This window comes from Schistocerca cancellata, chromosome 9 (assembly GCF_023864275.1).
Source record: "Schistocerca cancellata isolate TAMUIC-IGC-003103 chromosome 9, iqSchCanc2.1, whole genome shotgun sequence".
In the NCBI taxonomy this organism is placed as follows: Eukaryota; Metazoa; Arthropoda; class Insecta; order Orthoptera; family Acrididae; genus Schistocerca; species Schistocerca cancellata.
The window spans coordinates 494616010-494635022 of NC_064634.1; the positions used below are offsets into that span (position 1 = coordinate 494616010).

The 19013-nt window shown below is 37.6% G+C and overlaps 1 protein-coding gene across 1 annotated transcript in view; it reads right to left on the reverse strand.

Moving 5' to 3' along the window:
- Positions 1 to 6476: 6476 nt before the first annotated feature.
- Positions 6477 to 19013, reverse strand: part of LOC126100202 (protein transport protein Sec24A) — a 150929-nt gene continuing 138392 nt past the window's right edge. The window contains exons 20-21 of the mRNA XM_049910762.1: positions 9630 to 9733; positions 6477 to 8559 (exon numbers count right to left, since the gene is read on the reverse strand). Coding sequence (XP_049766719.1) covers positions 8448 to 8559; positions 9630 to 9733 — 216 coding nt within the window. The 3' untranslated portion in view covers positions 6477 to 8447. The remainder of the gene's footprint in view (positions 8560 to 9629; positions 9734 to 19013) is intronic.

The window sequence follows — 19013 nt, forward strand, 5'->3', positions numbered from 1 at the left end:
AAACAATACACTATGATTGTTGGACTGAGTTTATGCTAACTTACTGCACGGGTACACTATGTGCACCGAACTTTGTAATCATCACGTCAAACAACTGTTGCAATGTCAAAGTAAATAGGAGTGAAATCTGTAAATCTTGTTTTCCTTGTGACATGGGAACAAACAATTTCTGGAAATGGATTCCTTGATCTACTAAGCCCCCCCCCCCCCCCAACAACCTCCAGAAGTGTGTAACATGAAGTGTGAAACACCCTGTATATGAAACACAATTTTTTTTACAAAATGGAATACCCAACACTTAATACCAAAGAGACTTTAGTCCCTAGCTTCCAGTAACATAACATTCGTGTTTACCGGCAAAACAGTCATAGTCCAGGACCTAAGTGGTTTTGCTTGTCAGGTAGTGATAGTTGTTAACAGGTTCATATACAGCTTTAAGTTGGTAAAATGTCTATATTACTTTTGTTTGTATGGTAGACCTACGTTACGTTAGTTGAAAATGGTATCTAACAGCAGTTCTTTATGTATTGGTATTGTTAAAAATGAAGAAAATAATGACCAAAAAAGGAGGAAAGGAATTAAAAGGGCTGCAGAATACAAGAGAGCAATAATAAGGCGTGCTAAGGTTAAAGGTTTGGAGCATGTAAATCATGTTGGTAAGTTAGTTTCAGCTAGACAAACAGGACCCGCTTGTGGGTAAGCAATTTGGATTTAATTTTGTTTCACAATACTGCTGTACACAATATTCTTGTACACATCATTGTAGCTTACTGACACTGGTAATTACTAGTAATGTGGACTCTTGTTTATAAAAAGGTTGTCATATATTTCAGATGCAGGAAACAATGTCTCAACTTGATTTCCGAAAATGCATTGTTACATGAAAGATTTTGGCACTAAGAACGAACAAGATGTGTTCTTACAGGGACAAACTGAAAGTATTGCCATAAAAAGATGAAGAGGAAGGAAAGACGAGCCTGGTACTTGGGCAGCTATGTTCAAATATTATATTAAAGATTCAGATTAACAGATAGAGTTATGTATGAAAGCCTTCATTGGTGTTTATTGTGTTACCAAATCCAGGATGGTTCAAATGGTTCTGAGCACTATGCGACTTAACTTCGGAGGTCATCAGTCGCCTAGAACTTAGAGCTAATTAAACCTAACCAACCTAAGGACATCACACACATCCATGCCCGAGGCAGGATTCGAACCTGCGACTGTAGCGGTCGCTCGGCTCCAGACTGTAGCGCCTGGAACCGCACGGCCATACCGGCCGGCCAAATCCAGGATGAAGAGATTGTGTAAGCTGCTGCTTCGTGGCAAGTCTCCTAAACACCGAAGATGGAAAACACAAACCAGGAAACTCAAAAGAGGCTGATATACTTGCTTGTATTCATGTCCATATTGTGTCATTTCCAACTAAACAAACCCACTATGGAAACACAGGTGTTTTCTACTTAAACAGTGAACTAACTGTGAAAACTATGCATGAAATGTTTCTTGTCAAATATCCTGATAGTAATGTGTCTTACCACTATTATCACACATATTTCAATAACCATTTCCGTTTGAGATTTGGTAGGCCCAGTGTAGACACATGAATTATGTGTGAAGAACTGAATGTTAATCTGAAAAGCAGTGCACATAATGATTGTGCTAAATGTGTAGTTGCAGCAGAACTCCTAGTTCACGAACGTCACAGTAAAAAGTTCTACAAAACACTAGATGACGCAACCAGGTTATGCACTGAGGGAGAGGATTTTCGTGCTTTAACATTTGACTACATGCAAAATGTATGCTTGCCTAAGATACCAGTTCAGGACATGTATTATTATAGTCACCTGACAATTACAGTTTTCTCTGTGCATGATATGCAAACTAATTCAGTACCCTTCTACATCTGTCACAAGGAGCTAGCTAAGAAAAGTCCAAATGAGAGATGCAGTTTTCTCCTCCATTATTTCAATACCTGTGTCTCATCTAGTGTTAAAGAACTCTGGTTGTTTGGTGATGACTGTCAAGGCCAAAATAAGAACAACAATCTCATCAGGTTTTTAATGGCTATAAGAGCTTAAACGTGTTTTTTGAAGATCAGACTTCTTTTCTCTATCAGAGGACACTTCTTTCTGTCAAATGATAGGGACTTTGCAGTAGTGAAAAGACGACTGAGGCGTGTGGACAGACTCTACACAATGAACGACCTGTGTGAACACATAATCAGCTCTACCACTAAACGAAATTTTATAGTTACAATCATTGAAAGTGAGGATGTTTATGATTACAACAACTTGTGGCCAAATTATTACCAAAGAAATGCCAATTCCATAGAGACGTCTGTTAAGGACATTCCGGGAGATAAAATGGTATCTTTCACTGCTTCAACTTTTATGGAATTCTGCTTTTCTGCTGAAGAGATCGGCATAGTTGTGGCAAAACCATTCATAGCAGAAATAATTCAACATTCTTTCATCCTTGGGTCAACATATCCTCACATCCCAGAACTATCACACAGAACATGCTTATCCAAATAGTGAGTGTCCAATCAATGAAAATAAAATTAAAGATATACGCAAAATGCTCAAGTACATTCCCGACTGTAATGAATCCAAAGCATTTTATGAGAAAATTAGAGCTTGGGAAACAAAGACAAATGAGTAAAATTGCAATTTCGTTTTGGAAATTTTGTCCTGTATATTTATTTCCCTGGCTGATTTACTGTTCTATGTATTCTGAATGTCTTTTTCAATAAAGAAAATACATTATTATGTGTTTATATGAAAGAATTTTATTACATAAAAATAGCTGAAGTTAATTTGAAAAAAGACTTAAGTTCTTCTTTGTTAAACCAAAATTTGAACAAAAAGAAAGTAGAAGATCTTGCCTTTGTAATGACAGTCTCATGTAGTTTCGATGTATGTAACACATAACAGAATAATTTTGTTCAATATTCACTTCAGTAACATAATAGACAGTTTTTTGTTGTTTCTAAAAATGTACCTCTAGGAACTTAAAGTCATTTTGCAAATTCTCGAATTTAATACACTGGATGTAAAGTTGAAACAGTTCTTGCTTGACCACTGCTTCTACTCTGCTTGTGAATTTCTGGAACACCATAATAAGTAACCTTCATTTACATGTTATAATTTACTTTGATTGCGTTGATCATGTGGTCTCATTTGATAACTACTTCTAAAATATGTACAAGAAACGTAGTACATCAGTTTATACTATTATGTACTTTGATTGTGTCTATCATGTGGTCACAATGAGTACTGTATTCATAAATTAATTATCGTGATCCCTTGACCTAAATAATAAGAACAAACAATGTACTAAAAATTATTTCCGGACAAAATAAATAAATAGCCAGTAGAAGTATCACAGGAGTAAAATTTAAGTGGGTGCTCAGCCGACAAAAATTGAATGCACACACATGATCCCCCCAAACCGTTTAAAATTCATAAAATTGCAAGCTGTTCCTGATCCTGCATTGCTGTGGCTCAGTTAGGTTTACTGGGTAAAGAAAAAAAAAAGAGAGAGCACACTTTCTAATATAAATATGTATGGGAATTGTATATATGTCCTAACCTCCTCTTCCCCTCCCTTCGTCCATCTCCTCTCTCTCTCTCTCTCTCTCTCTCTCTCTCTCTCTCTCTCTCTCTCTCTCTCTGCCCCCCCCCCCTCCACCTCCCTCCCATGCCCCCATCCCCCAACCCACTCTCCTCCTTTCCACATTTCATCCCATCCCTCTGCCCATCTCCTATTCCCTCCCCCCTTCAGACCCTGAGACTTTTGTATTGTTACTGCAATCTCCTGTTTCAATGTGTGTGTGTGTGTGTGTGTGTGTGTGTGTGTGTGTGTGTGTGTGTGTGGGCACACAGATTTGAGAGGGGGGAAGACATCCATATGTTTATTACAGTAATGTGAAAAAACCTGGAGTAAAGTGGCCAAGTATTTTTTGAGATTTTTGGTAATAACATTTCCCCTTTCACGTATTACATATCTATTTATATATAGGGTGTCCCACTCCAACCTCCCTGATTTCAAGGACCCGGGAGAGAAAAACCACAGTAAATAAGAGAATGAAAAATGCACCACATTGTAGAGTATCTCAAAGAATTTATATTCCCACATCGGGACTGCCAAGTATCGTCGCCAGAGTGCAGCATGGTTGCATGAAGTGAATATGGCGACTCCACAGCAGCGCACAAAAGCAGAAACAAAATCGCCGATTACTGTGCAAAGAAATTATCGCAGTGTGTATGAATGTGATCCACCTGACATGAAAACAATTAAGGAATGGGATAGGAAGTTTCTGGCAACAGGAAGTTTTCTGAAACATTCTGGCGGTGCACATTATGGAGTTTCAGAAGCGACAGTGGAGGGCATCAGACAAACATTTCTCAGAAGTCCATGTAAGTCAATTCGTCACACATCTACGCAACTTGAAGTACCGCGATCAACACTGCATCACGTAGTTCACCAGCGTCTTCGTATGTGTGCTTACAAAGCGCAAATTCTGCAATATCTGATGTCGTATGGCAAACCACGCCGACAACAATTTGTTGCGGATATGCTGCAGTGTATTGATTTGGATGCCAGCTTCCTGGAAAAGTGTTTATTCTTAGATGAGGCAACCTTTCATTTATCAGGAAGGATTAATAGGCATAATGTTCAGATTTGGGGTTTGCAAAAGCTGCACATTGTCATTGAACATATTCATGACAGCCCTAAACTAAACATTTGGTGCAGGCTACTGCACGACAGGATTGTTGGACCGTTCTTCTTTGTGGAACAAACAGTGAATGGGTCAGCGTATCTGAACATGTTGGAGTAGATACAAGACTTGCAACCCAACATCATTTTTCAACAAGATGGAGCTCTGCCCCATTGGTCAACGGCTGTTCGCAAGTTCCTGGATAGGAAATTTCCCAATCATTGGATCGGACTCATTGCCTCGCTACCACGTTCACCTGAAATTACATTGCTTGATTTCTTCATGCGGAGACTCGTGAAGGACCACATGTGTGCGACCAAAGTGGACGATATTCCTACACTGTGACATCATAACACTAATGCGATTGCAACAATAACAGAGGAAATGTTGCAAAGAACTTGGCAAGAAATTAAATATAGACTCGATATTCTTCGTGCTACAAATAGTTCACATGTAGAGAGGTATTGATGATAAATAAATAAATTCTTTGAGATGCTCTACAATGTGGTTCATTTTTCACTGTTGTATCTACTGTGTTTTTTCCCTGGGTCTTTGAAATCAGGGAGGTTTGTGTGGGACACCCTGTATTATGCATATTTTAAAAATTTGTATTAAAAAAATGCAATGTTGCATCAAAATTTGGAAATGATTGGTGAAGATCTTTCGGAGATTTAAGATTCTGAACACAAACATGCTTACATTTTTATTTATATAGAAGACTAAGCATCTGGAATGTGTATTTTAGAAACTTTGTGTTACTATGTAGGTTCTGAAATTTGTATTGGTGTGGTACAGTTTGAAAGTTTCTGGTAAAAACAGAGTGACACTTTTTCACTGTTTTTCCTCTGATAAACACTATACAACATTTTAAAGGATTCTTCCCTCTAAATTCCTTTAGATATTCAGCAGTACAATAGCCTGGCTTGGCAAAGAAATCTTTAAAAATTTTCTTCAATTCATCATTTTGTGTTGTCTGTGAACTGTGTAAACCATGAAATCAATGTTGTTCTTTCACTAACTGTTGTTTCACAAAATGATTGATGCTCGAATACAGCTGCTCTTGCTCCAGTGCAACTGTAGCAAATCTTGTTTTATTATTTGCAACGTCAAAATAACCACAGCGACATAAGATTTGCGTCACATTCTGTAGCTTCAGTGTATTCTTGTCAGTTTCGTGACACACATGTGCATCACAGTAATTTTATGGAACAAAGTCTACATTTTTTGGAATATGTGGAGCTGAATCAGAAGTTTTATCTGATTTGTACTAATGTTCTTTTGTGATATGTTTGCAGCCAATTTTGTTGGTCATGGTGCATCTACACCACTTGTTGAACTTTGCTCTATATTTCCATCACCAGAAACTTTGTCTCATAAAATTTAGGATAAAAATTGCTGTTAATGCCTGAATCATAAATAAATTTATCAACTACTATTCAAATTAAAAGATTTTAAATGCCACTTATTCACAAAGCTAATACTATCAAGAAATCATTTCACAACTGATGAATGCAAATTTCAGACTACTGTATCACAAAACAGACAACACACAAAGGGAAAAATAGCACGGCAGAAAGCCATGTATTTGTAACGTGCTGAAGTGCATAATCGCACTACACTGTCTTGTATGAGTTTCTCTAACTATCAAAGGAGCAAGGGCCCGACGGCAGCGTGACAAGCCAGACTCTTCAAATAATAATAATAATAATAATAATAATAATAATAATGTGGTTTTTTTTGTCATATCATGTTTGAGTGACCAGCAGTATGCCATACTGGTGCATAATGAACACATTTCATACACCTGCAACAAACTAAGGAACCACCAACTAATGGCAACTGGTGACTTTTAGACTCAACACAAAGATGATAACTGAAAGGCCTAATTCCTTATGGTGGACTGCATTCGACATCTTTAGATATGATGGACTAACAAATCCAAACAGTAAGTATCCATAATTGAGGTAAGATGATACAAAGGCTTCATAATAGTTTTGAAGGTATGTCTTACTTAAATGCAATGACATGTTACTAATACTTTCAAAATTTCAAAAGTTGGAGCATCTACTAACCACAGCACACACTCTTCACACAACACCTTCTACAGACCTTCATGTTACCACTTCACATTTCTCTCCTTGCAGATCTTCATTTTGTTGTATGTGAAGTGCAGAGAACAACATTCCTATCAAGTGAAAAATATAACAGACCTTCCTAGAACTATCACACACAGTACGTCATTCTCTTCAAATATACTATTCCCAGCTTTTCTTCATCCTCATAGTTCACACAACTAAATTAAATGACGTTCCTGTTCATTATTTAAAATCAGTAACTGATAATTCATGTTTAAAGAATAAGTGATAATTTAATTTATTATAGCCAAATTTTTGATTTTGTAATGGCATGTGGACAATCCAGTAACAAAATCCACAGATCAACAGTTTTATATAACTCTGGTCATTACATTACTCCCCTGATAGTGAACCATAAGTAGAATATAAAAAAGCTTCTGACCAATTCAGTTTTGTAGTACAATATCTGATACAAATTTTATAATAATCACAATATATTACATTCAAACTCTTCTTAAAACATGTCAAACATGAAAGAATAACTAAAAAACATCCCAACCATGCAAAAAATGAAAATCTTTTGTGAGGAATTATATAACAAACACAATCTTTTGAAGAGGTGATAAAATTCTGGACCCTAAACAGTCTACCACGGTATTCAATACAGATAATACAACCCAGAGTGATTCAAAAAATGCCACTGTACAACACATTAAAAAAATTTCAACACAGTATACTGTAAAAGGTTTGCAGCCAGTGGACACACAGGACTTCACACCAATAAAAGGTAGTAAATTAGTCTATAGGTGACTAGAATAAAAAAAATTGATCTTTTCTTCCTTTAAAAACTATATCCTCTGTTAAGATGTATGAGCTCCACAGAAATATGGGACATACGAACTGGGAGATTAACCGGACGTTGCTTCCAGATTTGACATGAAACTTTCTATCCATTTTCATTTCTACCATTTACACAACAATTCTTTAACAAAGTACAAACAGCAAAAACATCTACATTTAACAAAATTATATATATTCTACAGTTAAACAAAGTTTGTCCCTGCCCTAAAAGTATCATTCTTTACAGACAAACACATTCATAAATATTCACCACATTGTACACTATAGTCTTTTCCTTCACTCAGCAAAAACAAGAATCAGACTACATAAACTCTTTGGGCAAAAGAGAATCTCAGGCATCACAACACCATAGTCATTTAAGTTTTTAAAGCTGAAGAATTTTTTTCCATTTGCTTCTGAAATGTTCCCTAGTTAGCTGATGATATCTTCACTGAGTCAAGAACAGCTCAAGAATATTCACTTTTTTAACTATCAGATATGAAGAAACAGAATGGCAAAAATGTTGCAACAATGTTGTCACTGTATGTGCACTCTGCTATCAAGTGGTTTAATAGAGCACAAACAACAGAAAAAGCCAAGATGGCCCACAACTTAAAGAAACTGCAGCAAATTCCTATACTGTAATCATGTCTCATCTGTATCCGAACGAGTGCCCAGCACGAGTAATTGTCCATGAACTCAAAAGCTTTAATGCACAACACATTATACACAATGCATAAATCTGATGTTTAGAGCCTTGCTAACAAGTGTCAGCTGTTTAATGTTGTGAATGTGCTGTGTTCTGTATAAGATCACTTTATGTTTGACTTCAGGTGTTGCAGGAACTCGTAGTAAGATAATGCCGATTCTGTACGGTCCTCTATGAGTCGTTCTAGAAACTTCCCACGGCGAGGGCTGTCATCCCTGTAACACACAACATGACAAAATATTAACTGTGTAAGAAAATACTACTACATCTAGACTAGTGTAGAAAGACTAAAACTAGTGACAGAAAGGGGAAAATGTGTGGGATGTGTGGAGAAGGACATGGGTCTTTTATCTACTTCCTCTCAGAAATGAATGCTGTGCTCTGGTATGCAAAACACAATTACCTTGAAGATCACAATATGTTTCATTGGATGGCTCTGATTTTACCACTGTCCTTGCAGACCAACATTTTCAGCCTCTTAAACATATCCCAGACATCCAAATCTAAAACCCGAATAACTTTCCCTAAAATTTCTCCACTGTTTCTGTACATGATCACTTTATGATCCACATGTCTACTAATAACACCTTCCAACATGTTAATGTTTTCCCAAACATGGCTTTATTGCCATCAAACTCAAGTTACAAGCAATTGCTTCTCATTTAAAGGACAGAAAACCCATACGCCAGTAGCACAGTCATGGGCACTCCTGTGCCACAGTAGTCATAGTATATCTACAACAATCTTTCCTATCCATCAAAATCCAAATTTGATTATGTTGTACGAATTTATTGATGACACCTTCATGATCTCAACCAACACTGACATGATGCTTCCTTAATTCTTTCAGAAATCATTACAGATCAAAATAATCCCACCCCCTTCCACATCCACCCCTCTTGCAATCTCAAAACCTATGAATGCCTTTCTTTTTCTCATTTTTCCTTTAAGCAAGCTGAACCCCCCCCCCCCTCTCTCTCTCTCTCTCTCTCTCTCTCTCTCTCTCTCTCTCTCTCGCCCCCACCCACCCACCCACCCACACACACACACACACACACACACACACACACACACACACACACACTTTATTTTCATCTGGGACAATTGGAACCCCTCTCCCCATTACCACATTACCAGCTAGCCCACTCATATGCTGAAAAGACCCCAACTCTACATAATGGACCAGATCTCAAACAGCCAGCTTTACTGCTTGGAGCAGAGACTCAGAAGTACAACATATTTCACATGACAAAACATACGTAACATGATTTCCTCACTTTATTACCTTATAACTTCTAAAGTTGCAGGTACCGGCTTCTCCGACTGAAGATGGTTAATAAATCTACGTAACCTTCCAGATTCTATCGTTTCAAGCTCTGGTAGCTCATACTGTAACATTAAAACAATAACAATGAAAATAATGCAAATATATTAATTACAGCCATTCAGAAAATAAAAATTGTGAGTTTATATGTAAAACAAATGTTAACAAAGTAAAACTTTAAAACACAGATCTTATTTTTTACACAGCCTACACTATTACAGAGACACATATCACAAGTAAGTTCCTCAGTTCCATTGTTGTACTCATTAGCCCATTAGTTAATTCCAGTATTATACCCATCTGAACCCAATGGCTGTATCACAAAATTATGTTAAGAGCAGTGCTCTGTAGTGAAGCATGCAGGGAACAACTCTCTGGGTAAATTGCGTAGTAGTAGTTAGAATAGTAGGCATAAAAATTTCTTTTGTAGCTATCTCACTTATCAATAACAATGTTTCGTAATGCATTGGGTAAAAAAACTGCTTTTATGAGTGTATGAGGCTTTAGCTATTTATCACTGTGACCAGAAACGAGGAACAATCTAACTGCCCTTCCCAAAGTGGTATTGACCATCATGCATAGAGGTCCATTTTTATGCCACAAAGATCAATGTACAGAACTTGTCTGGTACAGCCACCCAAGCACATCTCAATCCAGTCCTGTCACAAGCTTATCCTATCCCACTATAGGTGGGGCCACCTCTGAAAGTAGCCATGCCATGTACTAGCTCTGCTGCAATTTCTGAAAAGTATTTTGTATGTGCCTGACCACCTGTCAACTGCCCTCCTGAATCCATGGCCACCACTAAACTGTGGTGGAGAGTAGAGTTAACCATCCAGTGGTGGAACACAGTGCCGAGCACAACATGATGATTTCAATGGCTACTTCACAACCTACACCACCTGGATACTCAACCCCCCCCTCCCCCCCAAAAAAAAACAACACCAGCTTCTTTAAATTACACAGATGGGAGTTATCCCTTGCAACACATCATTCAATACTGCAATCCTCCTGGCCTCAATCTCTGCTAGTCCCTGATCTACTCCCATCCCTACCCTTGTCCTAGGTCCTCAATTCACTCATCCTAGAATGACACCCTCTACCACGAACTTTTCCTTTCCTCTGTTCTGTTCTGCCTCCTCCTTCTCAATTCACTCCTCCACATCCATTGCCTTTGTGCACTACACTAATTCAATGGTTCCAGTGTCCGTATGTTCGTTTCCTATCTTGTGCATCTGCCGCCTACCCATTCCACATCACGCATCTGCTGTATCTAATTTCTAGCCATCAGACACACTTTCCTAATTCTCCCCCCCCCCCCCCTCCACTATCTGACAAGACTTCACCCCAGTTAAACTCCAGAGCTATAGCACTGGCACTAAGTACGAGGTGTCATCAAAAAGTATCTGGAATTTTTGTTTCTCTTGAAGGTTCTTTATTCATCAACATCAACTTTGTCACCTTCAAAATAATCCCCCTCAGTTATAATACACTTAAGCCAGCTCTTTTTCCAATCTCAGAAGCACTTCTGGAACTAATTTTTTGTCACGGTGTTCAGCTCCCTCAACGAATCTCTATCTCACCAATGGTGACAAAATAATGTCCTTTCATGGTTCTCTTCAGCCTCAGGAATAGAAAGAAGCAGCAGGGGCCCCATATCCAGCGAATATGGTTGCCGAGGCAAAATGACAGTTTTGATTTTTGCCAAAAACTCAAAAAATCATGAACAAGCATTAAGGTGTGAGCAGGAGCATTATTGTGATGCAAGTTCCACGAGTGGTTTGGCCACAATTCTGGTTGTTTTCTTCGGATTGCTTCAAGCAAATGGTGCTAACTTCCAGGTAGTATTCCTTATTGACCATATGACCATAAGGCAGGAACTCATGATGCACTATCGCATTGTAATTGAGGAAAACAGTGAGAAGAACCTTCACATGTGACCAGATTCGCTGACAGTTTCCACTGGGAAGATTGCACCCTGGTTTTGATGTCATACCTACATACCTATGTTTCATCAACTATTGTAACCTTCTTTAGAAGTTCTGGATCATTGTCAACTTCATTCAGCAATTTCTGAGTGCTGTCTACATGATATCATTTTTGGTCAAAATTCAACAATTTTGGAATGAACTTTGCTGCTATAAGTTCCATGCCCAAAACATCAACAAAAATGGGTTGACGCAAGCCAAAAGACAATGCCGACATCATTAACAACCTTTCTCATAGTGATTTGGTGATTTTCCAGAACCATTTTCATTGTCTTCAAGTGTTTTATGTTCTAATGCATCCAGGGAAGTTGGTACCTCCAATATCTTCTCGGCTCTCTTTGAAATGTTTATACCACTTGTTAACTCCTATCTTACTCATAGTGGATATACCAAAAGCCACAGTCAACATTTTACATGTGGTGCTGCATTTTACTAAATTTTTCAAGTAAAATTTAATGCACATTCTTCGATCAATCTTTTTTAAAAGTCAAAATGCTCTGAGCACTCTAAACCATGAGTAACCTTTTCAACCGTCAACAGTAAAGTCAACCGAGCTGAAAATACCAACACACATCACGAAAAAGTGTACCAACAAGATTTCACAAAAATGTGTGTCAACAGGATTTTAAAAAATTGAAAATCAGGTGTATAAGACACACAAAATTAAAAATTTCCTGTTACATTTTCATCACACCTTGTAGTCTGCTGGCACAATGTAGTCATGTAGGTGTGCATATGTGGAGAGGGGGGCACACCCTCGCTCAGAAAAGGAGTCGGCTGAAAGCTAGCCGAGTTTCCAGTCTTGTTTGTGTGTCTTTCAATTAATCAAACCCTCTAGTATTTGATTAAGGGACTTCTAACTGGCTTTGCAGTAAGTCTTCAAGGTTATTCACAAAACTATTTCAAAATGTCCATAATAAGTTCTGTGCAATGCACTAAATGTCTCTAATATACCCTTACATTTTCAGCTTATCCAAATATTATTCCTATATGGCTAGGCCCCTCAAGGTGGAGTCAGAAGAGAAACAATTAAACATGCTGCTCTGGTTGAGCAGCATGCATGCTAAGTGGGGATTGATGTATCACTCCCACATTTTAGGATGATTTAACAAGTAGCCCATTTGTTGTGGAAACTTTTTTACCCAATTTCTTCAATAGAAATCCAACACTGTTGTTGCCATTTTAGTTAAACAGAAAAAAGGAGAGTTATTCAATTTATTACAAATGGAAAGCAGAAAACTGAATGTTCTACAGTATTAATTTGCATCTGAGTAACTCTTTCCAATAATTACCTATATTTAAGATAATTGAGGAAATACATAGAGAAAACTAAGTTTTAAACAATCCACCAAAAAAGTAAAGTTACGCAATTAACTTTTCATATCTGTTGCTTGAGGCTTTTCCGACAGACTAGTCATATAAATGGTTCTCGGTTGAGATGTTTGACATCATTCCTAAAGTCGCACAATATTTCATCAGCGCAACTGACTAACACCCTCTGATGAGACGAACATGTTTGTCGCACATTGTGTTGATCAGTTTCATCAAAGAAATATGGTGGTAACTTCACGATAACATCCAACATCTCCCCTGAGGACCATTTGTTCAGTTTTCTGTTTGTTTGCTGTACACACTGACATCCCTGTGCAACACTACCACAGCATGCCACTAAAGGAGCCAGGACAAAATGGTGCTACCCATCTCCATCTTATCAATGGACAGCAACATTTTGTTGTGGCAGCACACCACGGTACTGTGATGTGGCAGTGTGAATGTGTACTATTACTGCTGATGAGCCCCTACAAAACAAACAAACAAACAAACAAACAAACAACTATGTAACTTTATTGTTATACTTGGAAGAGCCTGACATGACAAAATTATTCCACCTCATAGCTAAGATATATGACACAGGCAAAATATCCGCGGACTTTGAGAACAATATAATAATTCTGATTCAAAAGAATGCAAGTGCTGACGGGTGTAAACACTACCGACTGTCAGTTTCGTAAGTTATTCTTGACAGGAAAGAATATCCCACCACATATGCATCTCATCAGCTTAATAAGGCTGAGCAAAATTATTCTACCTCTGCAAAAGAGATGTTTGCACAAATACGTAGTGTTTCTTATTTCAGATGGTATCCATAAGGATTTAAGTTCACAATGATTACTGATCATGCAGCTTTAAAACAGCTACTAGCGCTGTAAGATCCTTTGAATCTAAATGACTTTCAGTATGATGTAATCCACGAACCATGTGTTAAACACATAAATGCTGACACAGTTAGTAGGAAGACTGGGTCACTGCAAGTCTCTGGGTTTGATGTTAAAGATCTAAATAAAATCATTAAGAGTGCCTGGTGTATCACAAATAGCCACAGTCTGTCATATAACATGGGATATTGTGTACATCAACCAAGTGTGGACCACTTGTCATACTTTAAGCAGCTTTGGGGACGGAAGTATTAAGGCAAGTAAATGATTATATATTATTGGACAATAGGAGTAAGAGAATAATGGATAGAAGAGTACCAGAAAGGTTCTGGTGGAGGACACAACGCGCTGATGTTCAGCAGTATGTCAAGAACAGTATTCCATGTGTACAATGTGCTGATTTATGTCACCAACAGATACAATTACAAAGACCACTAGAGTCCAACTAAGCATCTCAAATGATAGGAGCCAATACTTTGGGACTGCTTCACATCAGTCAATCAGGTAACATGTATGTATTAACAATTATTGATCATTTCTCAACGTATTTAAAAACGGTAGCAATACCAGATCAGAAAGTGAGTACAGTAGCTCACGCTATGGTAAATCATTGGATGCTGAAATTTGGGGTACTGCAAATGATTATTACAGAATAAGGGGCAAATTTCATGTCTGATGTCATTAAGCAGTTGTGTCGGTTACTGAAAGTTAAGAAATTATGTATGAGTGCACTCTACCCACATTCAACACGGTATGGAAAGAGTTCATAGGACTGTATCAAATATGCTAAGCCATTATGTGACTGCTGAACGCCTCGACTGGGACAAATATTTAGATTTTGTAGTTATTGCCTACAATTCAAAAACTCATACAGGAAAAGGGTTATCAGCTTACAAGAAAGAAGGTGAACACATCAAGGTATTTGCAAAAACTGAAGAGTGTCTGGCAAAAGATAAAACGGGCCAACACGAAAGTTATGATTACCAAGATGAACTTCAGTAGTTCACATCTGTAATATTAAATCTTTTTGAGGGGATTTAGATTCCTTTCCTCAAGTACCAGGCAAAATGCCAAGTACTAGAATTAAGAAGCAAAAGAGTAAATAAATATCACAAATAGGCTGTACAGGTTGGGACAAAGGTAAACATAGTCTGATACGTAAAAACACATAAGTAATGGTAGGATTTTTTCTTTGTATTCATTGATCCATGTAATGTACTTAGGAATGTAGGTATTTTTTGTTGTATTCCCATTTTTTTTAAGGAGAGAAGTAGTATATGTAAAATATTTTCTGTAGGTGATTGTGAGGATAATGCTTAGATGGAGTTTAGCGAGTGTTACAATCTTGCTCATCTTCAGAGCAGAAGAAATTGTCAACCAGCCTTCGCTGGATGGGGTTTTGTTCCACAGCAGCTGGATGTAGTCCTCACGAAATACAGCTGGTCATTGAGACTGACTTTCGACATCTGGGAGGTAAGGAATGTAGTGAAAAGGTTGCAAGATATGTTCTTAGGAGTGCTACAGGAAGCAAAACGTGGCAGTATGATAGGGGATAGAGAGAGAGCAGCTGCAGCAAGTAAATGGTACAACCCCATATTCTCTAGTACAGCGGAAGAGAGGACGGCTGAATGTGGGTGGTAAACTGCGAAAAACTGTGTTTGGCACAGCAGTTGACAATATTTCAAGTTTGAATAGTGCAATAGGTCAAGTGCAATAGATCAAGAGCAAGAAGTAGTAGGAGGTACAGAAACAACAGTGATTTGGACCACTCATCATAAATTACAAGTTGAAAGTAAGGATTGTTAAATGTAACCAAAATATAACAACTAAATTACAGCCATATCCTAATGATAGAATGATTACCATGAAGAAGGACTTAGGTATAATATAGAATCAACCGAAAATATTAAATAGCAAAGTTGGGATAGCCAAGCTAATGAGAGAATTATCAAACAGTTACAGTAATATTAGAACAGAACTGGAAAAAATTCAAGAAGCTGTCCACCATGTTACGCATAAATAGTTAAGCACTGCGCTGTTGTCACCAAAAAGATTTTTGCAAGGTTTACTGCAAGCAGTAAAGGAATTTCCTACAGGTCTGCAGCACATCAAGCACATCATTACACACACACACACACACACACACACACACACACACACACACACACACACACACAATCAATCTCTCACACAAAATCAATCACGCAATTCCCAGTAACTAGCTTTAAGTCACAATTTGGATGTTATATGATTCAAACATATTCAGTTGGATGGAGTTTTACTGGCAGCTGGATTAAATTCTTGGTTAATGCAGGATTACTTGCGTCTAAACAATGGGAAATGCACGTAGTTCTATCAGTAGAAGACCCTGGTAAGTGTATTATTGAAATTATTACTATTGATCCTGCACGTGTAGTTCAAACAGATAACCGGTTGTGAGAAGTACACCTATTTTTGGGGAATCCGACAGCTCCCGAGTGTTCTACAGGAACGACCATCACGGGTATTACGGTAATTACTATGGTAGAACCAACACCGTATTGGCAAGAAAATCCCTTCAGAATATTTCCTTTCTAAATTATGTGGGAAGAGGAGGGGAGCAAATCCAGGATTTTTCCCGGGTTTCCCAGTTACTAACACTCTTATTTCCCAGGTGAAAATACACTTTTTCCATGTTAAATAACAACATACTTTCCTTTGGAGCTGTAAAAGTTACCAATCCTTTGAATGGCAAAGGTTTTATGCACCACTGTTAACTTCTTGGCACTTTAGGATACAAAACCCAGAAAAAACAATGTGTTTTGGAAAGCTCTTCGATGTGTGGTAACATGTACTCTGCACATTTTCATATTGTGGAAGTATAAATACAAATTCCACAAAAATACAACACAGTAGCTTCCAAGAAACCAAAATTGAGATAGCCTCGGTCAGCCAATCATAGCTCATGTCACATGATCTCACTAGCCAATGCCAGCAAATATTCACAGCATAGGACATCTGATAGAGTCAGGCAATAGCAATATCACTGTTAAGTAGTGAAACACACACATGGAAAAAGTTAATGGTTTAAATTGATATACATACAGTATATCGACACAAAAAGCTAAGCTTTCACAGATAATATTGGTCTCTCTTAATGTGTGTCAACCCTTTAAGATACAACAAAAACAAATGTGCCAGTAACATTTTAATAATGGCACAAATGGTTGGTCCCCTGGGTCTGAAATTTTTCTATGTGGTTGGTGCTCAAAGGGTTAAGTTCTGAATGTTATTTAAGAAATTCTCCATACATTCCTATGCACAACATTTGCCTAGACACCCCACACACATGTGATTTGCCAAGCAATTTTTATCAGTATTATGAATGTCACTGTGTTCTGCTATGGAAAATGAACTGCTATGTTTAGCAGCAGCTGCAACTTATTACCTTAGCCCCAGGAATACTTGCAAAACATATATTCAAAATAAATAAGAATTATAATTTATTACATTTGCTTCAAAACACTTTTCTTCGGAACTGTAAGTTACTTTACTGAACATATTACGTTTCTCACTGATACCAAATAAGTTGTGAACGTCTTTCCTGTGTACCAATACAATTCATTTTATGTTTATTACTGCTCAATTCCTTTTAATTCATTGTCTCATAATTTAACTGCAAGTATTTACATAATTTACTCGATGTGTCTATAGATAGACTGTCAACAGCAGCACTACTAATTACAGTATGTATATTATAAACTGTATGAAGGACAGTTGATTATATGAAATGACAAGGGATTTGAGTATAACTATATAATAGATCTGCCCCAAACATTTTAATTTACCGTATTTACTCGAATCTAAGCCGCACTTTTTTTCCGGTTTTCGTAATCCAAAAAACCGCCTGCGGCTTAGAATCGAGTGCAAAGCAAGCGGAAGTTATGAAAAATGTTCGTACGTGCCGCCACAACTAACTTCTGCCGTCGAATATATGTAGAGCTATGCAGGCATGCTTTGTAGGCACAAAGATAAATACTGGCGCCAAAACCTCTGCGTCAGTAAATAAATTTTTTTAAAAAAGTGGAAGACGAGCTTTTTTTCTCCGCCGCGAGTTTCGACCACTGCATTTTCATACATTATCCAACGAAGTAAATACACATTCCGTATTGTTCATCTTCGAATGTAGCACAATTTCAGTGTACTACGAAAATCTGACTGGCAAGACTGTTTGGGATGTTTGTCAATATGGCCAACTCTACGTTCTGAATTTTTTCCCGCGACAACTGGGAAATATGGGAATTTTTTTCATCTGGGAAAAATCCAGGAAAATATGGGAATTTTCCATTGTTTTAGTTTTCAATTAAATTTATTATACATTAAATGCCATGGTACTACAGGGCACAGAGAAGTTAACTGATGCATAAAATAGGCAAATTGCTGTTGATAAAATGTTAAGACATGTTTACAGTTGTCACAGTGAACAAAAGCAGAACACGATTACCACCAGTGTAACAGCCAGTAGTATAATCATAGTACTATATCTTATACCTTTTCCTAAGATGTAAAACAACACAAGCAGAGTTAAAAACCACACAAGTTCCCTCTGAAATGGCTTGTACCATGAAGAAAAACAGAAATTGTAACATAGATCAAGTTGGTAAAGAATATTTTAAGTAGAGCAAGATTTCATATTAAAGGTTCAGATTTTTTTGTTTTTCCTAGAAATTCAAGACAAGTTTTTTAGAGGAGGGGATTATGTTGTATGTTGCATGCCAACCTTGTACAAAGCAGCAACCTGTTAAAATTTTCTAAGTCCCAAAGAAAACTATCTCGCTTACATTACGGCACTGTCAATATTTCTCAGGTGCAAAAAATAACATTTGACCACCTATAGCGAATCAGGAAAAAACATAACACGGACCCTCCTGGCGAGCCAGACAGCAGACCTTAGCAGAAATGTACCAGATTAGAGCAGCTGGACAAGCTCATGTCACCTTTGCTATGCAATGAAAAAAACATTGTTAGTGCAACAACGTATACCAAGAGCTTTTATGAACAAGTTCTCAAACTTATTAAACAAGCATGGCAGAGAGAACCAGTGATATCTGCATAATAGGAAGACCTATGGATTCCCTGATTACAGTAAAGTGATGTCTGGC